Raw genomic sequence first — 13,815 nt, 5'->3', positions numbered from 1 at the left:
CCTGGATGTCCGGCTCGTCAGTGCCTGTGACCAATTCACAGGTACTCAGCACCTCGGACATTTTTGCCACTGTCCTCTTCATTGGACGGCGGTATCACAGGGCTGGGTGGGGGGGGGGGGGGGGAGAAACCGCTGGAGTTAACTTTTTACATTACACAGCAGGTGATTGGTTGCTAGGATCACCCAGCAACCAATCATCAGCCTGTTGATGTGAAAAGTTAACTCCAGCGGTTCCCATCACGCGATACTGATCTCCGCTTACTGTACACCTGTGTAAGGTAGGAAAGTGCTACCTACACTGTGGGTAGGGTGGGGGCAGGGCAAAGGACACTATAGAGAGGGAGAGGAGGTACTGCTTTGGGGGGGGGGGGGGGGACAGGGACCCCTCATTACCCATGGGAACAGGGACCCCAACTCCAGACCATGCTGGCTGGTGTCGGCCACCCTTGGGTGCCAGGATGGGAAAAGGGGCAGCAATGTCCAAATCCTCAGCCACACGCTCCCTCGGGGTGAACCCACCATAGACAACCCCAAGATCGTCCCCCTCCCCATAGACAACCCCAAGATCGTCCCCCTCCCCATAGACAACCCCAAGATCGTCCCCCTCCCCATAGACAACCCCAAGATCGTCCCCCTCCCCATGGGCAACCCCAAGATCGTCCCCCTCCCATGTGGGCATCTGGAACCCTCCTGCTGAATAGCCAACAGGAGGCATAGACCCCTAAAGAAAGCCTGCCCCCCCCCCCCCCGTAAATAAAAGAAAGCTGTGACCCAAAGTGTGTTACATGACTGGGGGTTCAGGTAAAAACCTTATTTAGGTTCAGCAATCAGTTGGGTGGGGGGGCCTAGCGATGGGTGTTAATGGCAGCAAGGGTTATCCAAGGCCGTTGTGAAATGAGACGATCCCGCCGTCCCCGATCTGCCCAATGCCATCATCCAGGGAACAACAATACAGCGGAGCGCATGCAGCCCTCTGAAGCACCAATCACAGATATTTAGCGGCGGCGATGACACGTGCGTTCTATGTATACGCCCCCCCCCCCCTTACAAGGTATGTACAGACATAGACAAATATACATCATCCTCACAAGAAACTCTCCAGTCTGTAGATGGTGGGAGGGAAACCTGCGCACCTCGGCGCTCCTTTATTTTATTTTCACATAAAAACGGTCACCATGACCGGCGTCGATCAGAGAGGAGGGGGGCTGGGGGGGGGATGAAAACACTCTCCTGGCATTGGTTGAGAAAGGAACACCTTAGTAAATAGATCTCCACAAAACAAATATATATAATTTTATCACAAGATCCTAAAACAGGGCGACATCGGGGGAGGGGTAAAATAATTATATACACCATCTTTACAGCACATTTCAGGAGTTTCAAATAAAAATACAACCGGCCCAAAAAAAAAAAAAGTCATGTGACGGCGATCTTCAGAGATGAGCGAATGGAATAAATAAATCTTGTCTTCTGGTCTCCGGGAATGGAGGACGCAACACACGGCTCCTCCCAGCCGCTCCGCTCAGTCCCCCATCTTTACTTTAGAGGTCTGGAAGAGACAAGACGATGGTCAGGGGGGTTTATAAATCAGAGAGGGGGGGTGTACAATCAGAGAGGGGATCGTGAAGAAATTGCTACATAGTTACATTTCTCCAGCTTGGACCAACTCTGTATTATACCAGACCTGGGGGATCCCTCTAGATCAGGGGTCTCCAACACTACGGCTCTCCAGTTGTTCAGGAACTACAATTCCCATCATGCCGAGTTTTCCAATGCCTCATGGGACGTGTAGTTCTGCAACAGCTGGAGGACCGTAGTTTGGAGATCTCTGCCTTAGAACCTGGAAATCACTGAAGTAGAAACTGCTACTACGCCCACACCACACCAGCACCGCCCCTACCACACCAGCACCGCCCCTACCACACCAGCACCGCCCCTACCACACCAGCACCGCCCCTACCACACCAGCACTGCCCCTACCACACCAGCACTGCCCCGCCCCTACCACACCAGCACTGCCCCGCCCCTACCACACCAGCACCGCCCCTACCACACCAGCACTGCCCCGCCCCTACCACACCAGCACTGCCCCGCCCCTACCACACCAGCACTGCCCCGCCCCTACCACACCAGCACTGCCCCGCCCCTACCACACCAGCACTGCCCCGCCCCTACCACACCAGCACTGCCCCGCCCCTACCACACCAGCACCGCCCCTACCACACCAGCACTGCCCCGCCCCTACCACACCAGCACTGCCCCGCCCCTACCACACCAGCACCGCCCCGCCCCTACCACACCAGCACCGCCCCGCCCCTACCACACCAGCACCGCCCCGCCCCTACCACACCAGCACCGCCCCGCCCCTACCACACCAGCCCCGCCCCGCCCCTACCACACCAGCACCGCCCCGCCCCTACCACACCAGCACCGCCCCGCCCCTACCACACCAGCACCGCCCCGCCCCTACCACACCAGCACCGCCCCGCCCCTACCACACCAGCACCGCATAATTTTCTCAATGAAGGCAAAGCATCCTCTGATTAGATGGGATGAAGTGCGCGAGGGCACTGCCTCAGCTTGTCCAATCACAGAACGATTTGCACTTATTCAGAAAATACAACCGATCTCCTGAGTTTACTACTCAGCAGGGCAGCGGCTCAGAGGATCCGGAAGCTAGTGGAGATCACTGGAGTAGGGGGGTGGCACCGCTGCAGTAGGGGGGGGGGGGGGGGGCGGCAGCGCTCCCCCAGTAGGGGGGGGGGTGTAGTAGGGGGATGCGGCGGCAGCGGTGCAGTAGGGGGGGGGGTAGTAACGATTTCCAGCTTCTAGAGAGATCTCACAGGTCTGATAAATTACTCTGTATATAACTATGCATGAAATCCCCAGACCTGGAATTCTTCTTTAGAAAGGTGCGCAGACACGTTACAAGAGGTCTGTTTTTAGGCTTCATTCACACTTGTGCAACTCTGGGCACAAAGTCGCAATATTTTTATTTTTTTAATAGAAGCCGAACAAATCTATGCAACTTAAAAAAAAAAAAAAAAAAAAAAGGTCCCTGCACTACTTTGATGCAACTTTTCATGCGACTTGAGTGCCATAGACTGAAAGTGGCATCTTACTATTAATGCGACCGTTGTGCAGCAGTCAAAGTTGCATCCAAGTCGCACCCATCCAAAGTCGCATTGTAGTCACACAAGTGTGAATGGAGCCTCATTGTCAAAGCTTTATTGAAGAAGCTGAAGTTGGAAGCTGATTGGTTACTACGCACAGCTGCACCAGATTCAGCAATTGGCTCCACCCCCATCTTTATACCCACCTGCAGAATCGCCACAATAACCCCGAACAGGCCGATGGCGCTCCCGAAAATCTCCACAATCAGAATCTTCACAAAGAGGCTGGCATTCTGGGCATCTGCCAGCGCTGCGCCACTGCCAACGATACCGACACAGATCCCGCAGAAGAGGTTAGAAAAGCCCACCGTGAGGCCGGCGCCAAACATGGAGAACCCTACAGATACAAGATAAATGTGAGAGCCGATCCCGAATAATAAGACAATTCACAATACAGACATTTTATCTGAGTGATGATCAGAGGGAAAGGAGATCCGGGAGGAAGGAACATTCCGCTCATATTTACCGGGGGGGGGGGGGGGGGGATCCAAGAGCCTTATACAGAGAGGACATTGTCCTAAGGCACAGCCAACCACCACACTACAATGGCGCCATCTAGTGAGCACATTGCAGAACTGCAACAGTAGGCCGTTCCTGGGTCTGTACACCCGCTGTGCCCATTATGAGGGGTTCCCACCATCCCTGTGCTGAGTTCCCCGGTCTGTACACCCGCTGTGCCCATTATGAGGGGTTCCCACCATCCCTGTGCCGAGTTCCCGGGTCTGTACACCCGCTGTGCCCATTATGAGGGGTTCCCACCATCCCTGTGCTGAGTTCCCAGGTCTGTACACCCGCTGTGCCCATTATGAGGGGTTCCCACCATCCCTGTGCTGAGTTCCCGGGTCTGTACACCCGCTGTGCCCATTATGAGGGGTTCCCACCATCCCTGTGCCAAGTTCCCGGGTCTGTACACCCGCTGTGCCCATTATGAGGGGTTCCCACCATCCCTGTGCTGAGTTCCTGGGTCTGTACACCCGCTGTGCCCCATTATGAGGTGTTCCCACCATCCCTGTGCTGAGTTCCCGGGTCTGTACACCCGCTGTGCCCATTATGAGGGGCTCCCACCATCCCTGTGCTGAGTTCCCGGGTCTATACACCCGCTGTGCCCATTATGAGGGGTTCCCACCATCCCTGTGCTGAGTTCCCAGGTCTGTACACCCGCTGTGCCCATTATGAGGGGTTCCCACCATCCCTGTGCTGAGTTCCCAGGTCTTTACACCTTATGAGGGGTTCCCACCATCCCTGTGCCGAGTTCCCGGGTCTGTACACCCGCTGTGCCCATTATGAGGGGTTCCCACCATCCCTGTGCTGAGTTCCCGGGTCCGTACACCCGCTGTGCCCATTATGAGAGGTTCCCACCATCCCTGTGCTGAGTTCCCGGGTCTGTACCCCCGCTGTGCCCATTATGAGGGGTTCCCACCATCCCTGTGCTGAGTCCCCGGGTCTGTACACCCGCTGTGCCCCATTATGAGGGGTTCCCACCATCCCTGTGCTGAGTTCTCTGGTCTGTACACCCGCTGTGCCCATTATGAGGGGTTCCGACCATCCCTGTGCCGAGTTCCCGGGTCTGTACCCCCGCTGTGCCATTATGAGGGGTTCCCACCATCCCTGTGCCGAGTTCCCAGGTCTGTACACACCCGCTGTGCCCTTTGAGCCATAACGGCCCCCCCCCCCCCATGAGCAGACAATGCAGAGGACTGACCTGCATGGTAGTTGTTTCTCCCGATGGTCTCCGGAGTGTTTCCTGAGAAACGCTGGAATACAAAACAACATTTTCACAGATTAACAGCGACGTCCCGCCCATGAGCCATCACCCCGCCCCCCACAGAACACATCTGACCTGATACTGTCCACAGCCGAGTGGGTGAGGTCATGCAGCTTACTAGAAGGCTGCCCATCTACCCCTGCCCCTCTCCAGTAGGCCACCCCTCCCCCTCTGGAAGGCCACCGCCTACTCCCCCCTCCCCCTCTGGAAGGCCACCGCCTACTCCCCCCGCCCCCTCTGGAAGGCCACCGCCTACTCCCCCCGCCCCCTCTGGAAGGCCACCGCCTACTCCCCCCGCCCCCTCTGGAAGGCCACCGCCTACTCCCCCCGCCCCCTCTCCGGAAGGCCACCGCCTACTCCCCCCGCCCCCTCTCCGGAAGGCCACCGCCTACTCCCCCCGCCCCCTCTCCGGAAGGCCACCGCCTACTCCCCCCGCCCCCTCTCCGGAAAGCCGCCCCCTCTCCAGAAAGCCGCCTACTCCCCCGCCCCCTCTCCAGAAAGCCGCCTACTCCCCCGCCCCCTCTCCAGAAAGCCGCCTACTCCCCCGCCCCCTCTCCAGAAAGCCGCCTACTCCCCCGCCCCCTCTCCAGAAAGCCGCCTACTCCCCCGCCCCCTCTCCAGAAAGCCGCCTACCCCCCCGCCCCCTCTCCAGAAAGCCGCCTACTCCCCCGCCCCCTCTCCAGAAAGCCGCCTACTCCCCCGCCCCCTCTCCAGAAAGCCGCCTACTCCCCCGCCCCCTCTCCAGAAAGCCGCCTACTCCCCCGCCCCCCCTCCAGAAAGCCGCCTACTCCCCCCCCCCCCTCTCCAGAAAGCCGCCTACCCCCCCGCCCCCTCTCCAGAAAGCCGCCTACTCCCCCGCCCCCTCTCCAGAAAGCCGCCTACTCCCCCGCCCCCTCTCCAGAAAGCCGCCTACTCCCTCGCCCCCCTCTAAAATGTGGGCAATGCCGGACGTACAATGTAATTCAGATACAAGAGATCCTCACCTCCGCCATATTGCTGATCACAATGGCCATGATGATTCCGTAGATGGCCACAGCTTCACAGAAGATGATGCTGGAAGGAGGAAATAAACATGAGTGCAATGATCATCGCTCACCACCACCCCCTCAATCATGTGACATCGAGGGGGCGGGGCATGCTGGAAATATTACTTCCTTGTGTTTGTATATGAATAACATCCACTGCCAAGTGTCACCTCTGGGTACAAACATTTCCTGCCAACAGAAAGGAAGATCACCCAACACATTATTACCCCTCCTCCTCAACGAAGCCATGGGATTGGCTGCATGGTACACTTATGGACTGAAAGGGGAGATGCTTAGGTGGGTGGAGCTTGGACGCAGAGTGATGTCAGGGCATCTGCAGTAACAGGTCACTGTGTCACAAATCACCTCATTACAATTTACAGATATGAACTCCTAATCTGTATTGTTTAACCACTTCAGCCCCGGACCATTAGGCTGGCCAAAGACCAGAGCACTTTGCGATTCGGCACTGCGCCGCTTTAACTGACAATTGCGCAGTCGTACGACGTGGGTCCCAAACAAAATTGACGTATTTTTTCCCCACAAATAGAGCTTTCTTTTTGGTGGCATTTGATCACCTCGGTGGTTTTAATTTTTTGCGCTATAAACAAAAATAGAGCGACAAAATTTGAAAAAAAAAAAAAAAAAAAGGAATATTTTGTACTTTATCTTTTACTTTGTTATAATAAATATCCCCAATTTTATTTATTTTTTTAAATAAGTTTTTCTCAGTTTAGGCCGGTACGTATTCTACATTTTTTTAACCAAAAATAAAAAAATCGCAAGCAGCGTATATTGATTGGTTTGCGCAAAAGTTATAGCGGGTATGGTTTTACGGCATTTTTATTTTTTTAACTAGTAATGGCGGCGGTCAGCGATTTTTATTGTAAATGCGACTTTTTGATGAACATAACGGACACTTTTGACACATTTTTGGGACCGCTCTCATTAATACAGCGATCAGAGCTAAAAAAAAATAGAGTTACGTACCGGTAACGTCTTTTCCAGTAGTCTTTCAGGACAGCCCACAATTGAGAGATACTCCTCCTCTTCCTCTAGGAAACACTGCGCCAGCCCATAAATTTCTCACTCCCCCTGCCAGACCTCAGTTTTTATACGAGCACCTCCGGTCAGCTGGGGAGACACAAGAACATGTTAATAACATACTATTACATATCAACATCATGTCCTGGTCTTGAAATCAGACTTCCTCTATTCGGGTGGGTACCCAGGGCTGTCCTGAAAGACTACTGGAAAAGACGTTACCGGTACGTAACTCTATTTTTCCCCTCCCGTCTTTCAGGACAGCCCACAATTGAGGATAATCGAGAACTTACCAACTAGGGTGGGACTATGGCTTGCAAAACCTTTCGCCCAAAGGCTTGCTCACCTGCCGAAACCAGGTCCACCCTGTAGTGTTTAACAAAGGTGGTGTAGCTGGACCATGTTGCTGCTTTGCAAATCTGTTCCGGCGTTGCTCCACCTCTTTCTGCCTGAGAGGTTGCCAACGCTCGAGTGGAGTGTGCTTTTATTCCTGTAGGGATTTCCCTACCAGCCAAAGTGTATGCTTGCCCAATGCTTAGTCTTAGCCACCTGGCAATAGTGCGCCTGGATGCTTTGCATCCCTTCCTGGTTCCAGAAAATAAAACAAATAGTGAGTCTGACCTTCTAAACGGTCTAGTCACCTCTAAGTAATGTAGGATACTTCTCCTAACATCTAACGTACTGAAACGTCGTTCCCTTTCCCCCGAAGGGTTGGAACAAAAAGAGGGTAAAACTATATCTTGACTCCTGTGAAACTTTGAAGTCACTTTAGGAAGAAAGGCTGGATCGGTCTTGAAAACGACCCGATCCGGGAAAATAACACAAAAAGGGGGTCTGATCGATAGAGCTTCTAGCTCGCTGACCCTCCTAGCAGTGGTCACTGCAACCAAAAAAGCTGTTTTTAAGGTTAAATCCCTTAGAGAACAATTATCTAAGGGTTCAAAGGGAGTACCCGTTAAGGTACGCAACACCAGAGACAGGTCCCAACTGGGGAAGGGTGGACCTCGAGCTGGTCTCTGTCTGGTTAGTGCTCTAAAGAACCTGACTACCCAGGGACTGGTGGCCAGAGGTTTTTCTAAATACACCGTAAGTGCCGAAACCTGCCCTTTAAGGGTGCTAACTGAAAGACCCTTATCTGCCCCACACTGAAGAAATTCTATGACAGCCGTGGGGCTCTGTACAGAACAGGGGCAATTTACACACCATTCGTTGAAACGAAGCCAAACCTTGTAAATTTTGCGGGTCTCCTTCTTTCTACTATTAAGGAGGGTGGCAATTAAACCTTCGGAAAATCCCTTGGATCTTAGTATGGCTTCCTCAGCCACGCCGCTAGCCTCCACCTGTGAACTTGTGGGCATAGGACTGGGCCCTGTGATAGAAGATCCTCTCGTTGAGGTAGAAATAAGGGTGGTTCTGCCGCTAACTGCTTGAGGACTGAGAACCATGCCCTCTTGGGCCAGTAAGGAGCTACCAGGACTAGAGAGGTGTGCTCTGATTGGAATTTTCTCAGAACTGCTGGCAGAAGTACCGGAGGTGGGAATGCATAGCATCTTCCGAACTTCCAGCTTTGGGACAGGGCATCCACCCCCCTTGCTCCTTCTCCTTTGTTCAGGGAGAAGAAACAGGGGGTCTTCGCATTTTCTCTTGAGGCGAAGAGGTCCACCTCCAGAGTTCCCCATCTCTTGTTCAGGAGATGAAAGACCTCCTGGTTGAGGGTCCACTCGCCCTCCCTCAGCTGCCTTCGACTGAGGAAGTCTGCTGTCACGTTTCTTTCTCCCCTCAGAAAGACCGCCGAAAGGGAGAGGGTGTGGATCTCGGCCCAGCCCAGAATCTCTGCTGTCAGGACCGACAAACTTTCGCTTCTCGTGCCTCCCTGCTTGTTTAAGTAGGCTACGGCCGATGAATTGTCCGATCTCACCTGAATGTGGTGCCCCTGGAGTTCTTCCTGAAAGAACCTGAGGGCTAGGCCCACTGCCCTCAGCTCCTTCCAATTGGAAGATCTTTTTAGATCCTGGAGACCCCAGGTACCCTGCGCTGGAAGGGATCCCAGGTGTGCTCCCCAGCCCTTGCCGCTTGCGTCTGTGGTTACCACCCGAGACACCGGGATAATCCACAGACGTCCTTGGGTTACGTTGGTGGCCTTTCTCCACCACCAGAGGGATCTTTTTACCTGAAGTGGTACTTGAATCAAGGAGTCTAGGGCTTCTAGGCTGTGATCCCAGACCCTTAGTAGGAAGGCCTGCAGCGGGCGAAAGTGAATACCTGCCCACTGCACGGCTGGGAGGGCAGATGTCAACAGACCTAGCGTTGACATCAGGGACCTTAGTGACACCTGTTGATTGTTTTGGAGGGAAGCCACTGCTCTGTCCAACTTCTTGACTTTCTCTACCGGGAGGAACACTCTTGAGAGAGTGGAATCCAGCAGGTACCCCAGGTAAGTGATCCGTTGTGATGGATTTAAACTGGACTTTTGTAGGTTCAGTAACCACCCTAGGTCCGTTAGAACCTTCTTGGTCACTTCCAGGTCCCTGGATAGCTGCTCTGGTGAGGCTGCGAAAAGAAGCAGGTCGTCCAGATAGGCTATGATGGATACTCCCTGAAGTCGCAGAAACGCTATGGGTTCTGCCAGGATCTTGGTAAAAATCCGGGGCGATGAGGATAGCCCGAATGGCAGAGCCTGAACTGGAGGTGTACAATCGTTCCCTCTAGGTCCACGGCCAATCGCAGATATTTCTGAGAACTCTCTGCGATCGGAACGTGCAAGTATGCGTCTCTGAGGTCCAGAGATACCATGAAACAATTGAGGGGAAGGAGGGCTCTGACTGTGTAAATCGATTCCATGCGGAACTTCCTGTATGAAATGGATCTGTTCAGAGGGTTTAGGTTTAGGATTAACCTGTATTTCCCTGAGGGCTTCTTTACCACAAAGATATGTGAATAAAATCCCCTTCCTTCCTCTGCCCTTGGAACTCTGAGGATGACACTCTGATCCTCTAGCTCCCTTAGAGCTCCCAACAAGGCTTCGGATTTCTCCCTGTCCCTGGGTAGATGGGTGACTAGGTATCTCTGGGGGGGAGGCGATGAAAATTCCAGTCGGTATCCCCCTCTTATGACCGCCAGGACAAACTGGTTTGGGGAAATTGATTCCCATTGTGGGAGAAAGGTCCCCAGTCTTCCTCCCACCCTGACTAGCGAGTCATGGGTTCTTAGGGGGCTGGACAGGAGGGTGAAAAATCGCTCCACCTCTGCCCCTGGGGGTCCAAACCCTCTTTTGGCCTGCCGGTTTGGCCCCTTTTTGTTTTTGCGGACGAAACCCCCTTCCTGCCTGTACTGTGACTTTCTTTTTAGGAGGAAAGGCCTTCTTTTTGTCCGCCGTGCGGTCTAGTACTGCTTCAAGGCCTGGGCCAAAAAGCAGGTCACCTGTGAAGGGAATACCACACAACTTGGATTTAGAGGCGCTGTCGCCAGTCCAAGTCTTGAGCCAGAGGGCCCTTCTGGCCGAGTTAGCCAGAGCAGCCGATCTGGCTGACATGCGGACTGACTCCGCTGAGGCATCCGCTATATAAGCGACTCCTTGCAGGATAGTAGGGAAGGAAGCTAAAATAGTTTCCTTATCCGTACCAGCTTCAATGTGCTCCTGAATCTTAGAGAGCCAATGCTCTAGATTGCGGGCCATTACCGTGACGGCAAGTTCTGGTTTAAGATTCCCTATAGTAGAGTCCCAACATTTCTTTAATAGGGAATCCATTCTCTTGTCCATAACATCGGACAAAACCCCCATGTCCTCAAACGCTAAATCCGTGTTCCTGGACACTTGGGAGAAGGCGGCGTCTAATTTGGGGCTTTTGTTCCAAACAGACGAAGGATCCTCTGAGAAGGGGAATCTCCTCTTTAGGGATCTGGAAAAAAAGGGTTTCCTTTCAGGATCCTGCCACTCCTTCTTAATGGTCTCTACCAGTATATCATGTACTGGGAAGACCTTTTTCTCTTGCTCCTCCAGACCTCTGTACAGTCGATCATGGAGGGTAAGAGGCTTTTTGTCGGTTTGGATACCAAGGGTTGTGTAAACTGCCCCTAAGAGGTCCTCTACCTCATCCAGCGACAACTTGTACCTAGAGGGCTTCCTGGACTCCCCGTCCTGGTCCTCTCCATCTGACCCCTCTTGAGAATCAGAGGTGGCACTATCCGGAAGAACCGGTTCCTCTTGGGAAGGGCCTGCGGAAACATCTGCCATAGCTGCTGCAATGGGTATGACAGGAGCAGGACCCTGAGCCTGTGGCTGGGTTGTAACCTGGGTGGGGACAGCCAGGGGCTGTAACCTCTCAAACAGAGATTTGAATGAGGAGAAAGTGGATGACAGCTCTTTAACAGAGGCTGCAAGTCCTGACTCCTGTTCTAATTCATTTTCCCTGACTAAGGATTGAATGCAATCCCTACACAGGACCTTAGTCCATGATTCTGGAAGGATATCCCTACAGGAGGTACACTTCCTCTTTGAGCTATGCCTTCCACCACCCGTTTTTTCAATGGCCTTCTGAAACACAGAAAAGGACAGAAAACAACAGTTTTAAAATTGGTTACAACCCTGGGAGTGCACCTAGCCCTCTATAAACCCTGGGACTAAGGACTCCCCCTCCCCTGGCCACCCAGGAGGCTTGCCTCCCCATGCATTGAACCCTACATGGAGAGGCAAACCTAAGCTAGAGAGCGCCCCTCCCCAGGGTACTCTTACCTTAGGCTCGCTGGAGGTAGCGTCAGTTGTCAGGGCTGGCTCTGGAGATGCTGCCGACATGACCGCAGGTGGCTGCTTGCCGAGAGCTTCTCTTCGCCTGTGCGAGATCCGACTCCCTCCAGCGTCCGCCCGGACCTCCTATCAGCACCGCGACCCGGAACCGGAAGTCGCGGTTCAAAGGGGAGACATCCGCTCTACACCGGAAATGACGTCACCCGCCGTCCAGCCCGCTCGGTTCAAAAAAAAATTTCTGCGGCCTGTAGTACAGGGCGAGTCCTGATGTCTCCCTCGCTACGCCCCGCTGGACGAGATAGGGGTCCCCCGCAGCCAGCAGCCGCGCTCGGCGTGGATGGGGTGGCAAATGGTGGGCCTGCACCGCACCAGGATTCACCTGGAAGCCTCTGCTTCCTTTAAGGTAAAGAATGGCCTCAGTCCTCTGCCTGAATTGGCCTAGGTTCCCATGCACAGTGTCTCCCCACCGGAGGAAACACTAATACTGAGGTCTGGCAGGGGGAGTGAGAAATTTATGGGCTGGCGCAGTGTTTCCTAGAGGAAGAGGAGGAGTATCTCTCAATTGTGGGCTGTCCTGAAAGACGGGAGGGGAAAAAATGCACCGATTACTGTGTAAATGACACTGGCAGTAAAGGGGGTTAACCACTAGGTGGCGCTGAAGGGGCCAAGTGTGTCCTAGGGGGAAGGAGCTACCACAGACACGTCACTGATCCCGATCACAGGGAACATTCGATCAGTGACACGTCATGAGGCCGAACAGAAGAATGCCTTTTTTACAAAAGGTATCCTCCTGTTCTACCTTTGCCAACCGCAATCTGGGGCCGCCGGGGGAACATCGAGTTTCCGGGGCCCGCGAGAGTACTCTGTAGGCACGCATGCCTGCTGGGCGGCAAATTTAAAGAAACGTACAGGTACGCCCATTTGCCTGCCCGTGCCATTGTGTAGAGGTAAATGTGCGTGCGCTGGTCGCTATGCGTCTAGAGTTCACCTTCAAATAATGAGATTTCATGGGAACTGGAGCATTACGTCATCAAGTCCGATACATGAAGAAGGAATTATAAATGGTCACCGCAGGCCTGAGGGACACTTACCTGACCAGGTTCTTGGTTTTAATGCGTGGAGCCTTCACTCCTCCTCCCAGGATGCTGGAGCCAGTGATATAAATTCCCCTTTAAGAAGAAGACACAGATCGTTAGTCGCAGGGACACAACAGAGCAGTGGTCCCTGTACAGGCGGGGCGCTCAACCTGTGGCCCTCTAGCTGTTGCAGAACTACATCATGCCTTTAAGAGGCATGTTTGTAACTGTTGAGCCTTGCAATGCCTCATGGGACTTCTAGTTGCGCAACAGCTGGAGGGCCGCAGGTTGAGCACCCCTGCTGTACAAGGAGAGATCACACAGTCCATCACTCCAGGATACTATAGTGTCTGAACTGAGGGCTGTTCATATGGATCCACAAAAATCGATGTATTCTAAACTTTCAATCAGTTGAACTTTTTTTTGAATGAGGCAACACAGACAGTTCTCATTTCCAGGCGCTGGGCTGTATACAGCACTGGAAGCTGTAGCGTTGACCAGGGACATTATCAGAGCTGAATGGTGGAGGGATCAGAACAATGGCTGCACCCCCCTTCTGTCACTTACCAGGCTGCTCCCACCACAGACAGCGAGATGGCCAATCCGATGCCAAGGTTCGCCCACATGTACGGCGAGGTCTCCGTCAGGAACCTGAAGAAAGAAAACGGACCAATCAGATACAAGTCTTTACACCACACCCACATATGTGACAGAGCAAACTATTGGCTGAACACACAGCGCTGGTATATAAGAGGTTCAATGTTACGGGAGATCAAATGTATAGAATAATGGGGCCACCGATACCAAGAGAGGATCCCATTAGACACAGTGAAGGTCACCTATACATTTATTGGAGGATTTCCTGTCCGATGTCCCCGTCTGATGTCAGCCTGTAATTCTCTAAATACCAGTGCGGTAGAATACGGAAATTTCTGGTCTTCAACTAGTGATCTGACCATTCACAGTACTCTACCAAGCAGGGGGGATG

General features: G+C 53.4%; 1 protein-coding gene across 1 annotated transcript in view; it reads right to left on the bottom strand.

Annotated features, from left to right (window-relative positions):
- Positions 1–1,104: 1,104 nt before the first annotated feature.
- Positions 1,105–13,815, bottom strand: part of ATP6V0B (ATPase H+ transporting V0 subunit b) — a 26,030-nt gene continuing 13,319 nt past the window's right edge. The window contains exons 3-8 of the mRNA XM_040360949.1: positions 13,395–13,478; positions 12,843–12,920; positions 5,922–5,991; positions 4,876–4,927; positions 3,320–3,510; positions 1,105–1,549 (exon numbers count right to left, since the gene is read on the bottom strand). Coding sequence (XP_040216883.1) covers positions 1,523–1,549; positions 3,320–3,510; positions 4,876–4,927; positions 5,922–5,991; positions 12,843–12,920; positions 13,395–13,478 — 502 coding nt within the window. The 3' untranslated portion in view covers positions 1,105–1,522. The remainder of the gene's footprint in view (positions 1,550–3,319; positions 3,511–4,875; positions 4,928–5,921; positions 5,992–12,842; positions 12,921–13,394; positions 13,479–13,815) is intronic.

Source organism: Rana temporaria, chromosome 7 (genome assembly GCF_905171775.1).
Source record: "Rana temporaria chromosome 7, aRanTem1.1, whole genome shotgun sequence".
Lineage (NCBI taxonomy): Eukaryota > Metazoa > Chordata > Amphibia > Anura > Ranidae > Rana > Rana temporaria.
The sequence above is the reverse complement of the archived record's forward strand: the minus strand, read 5'-3'. Positions and strand labels throughout refer to the sequence as shown.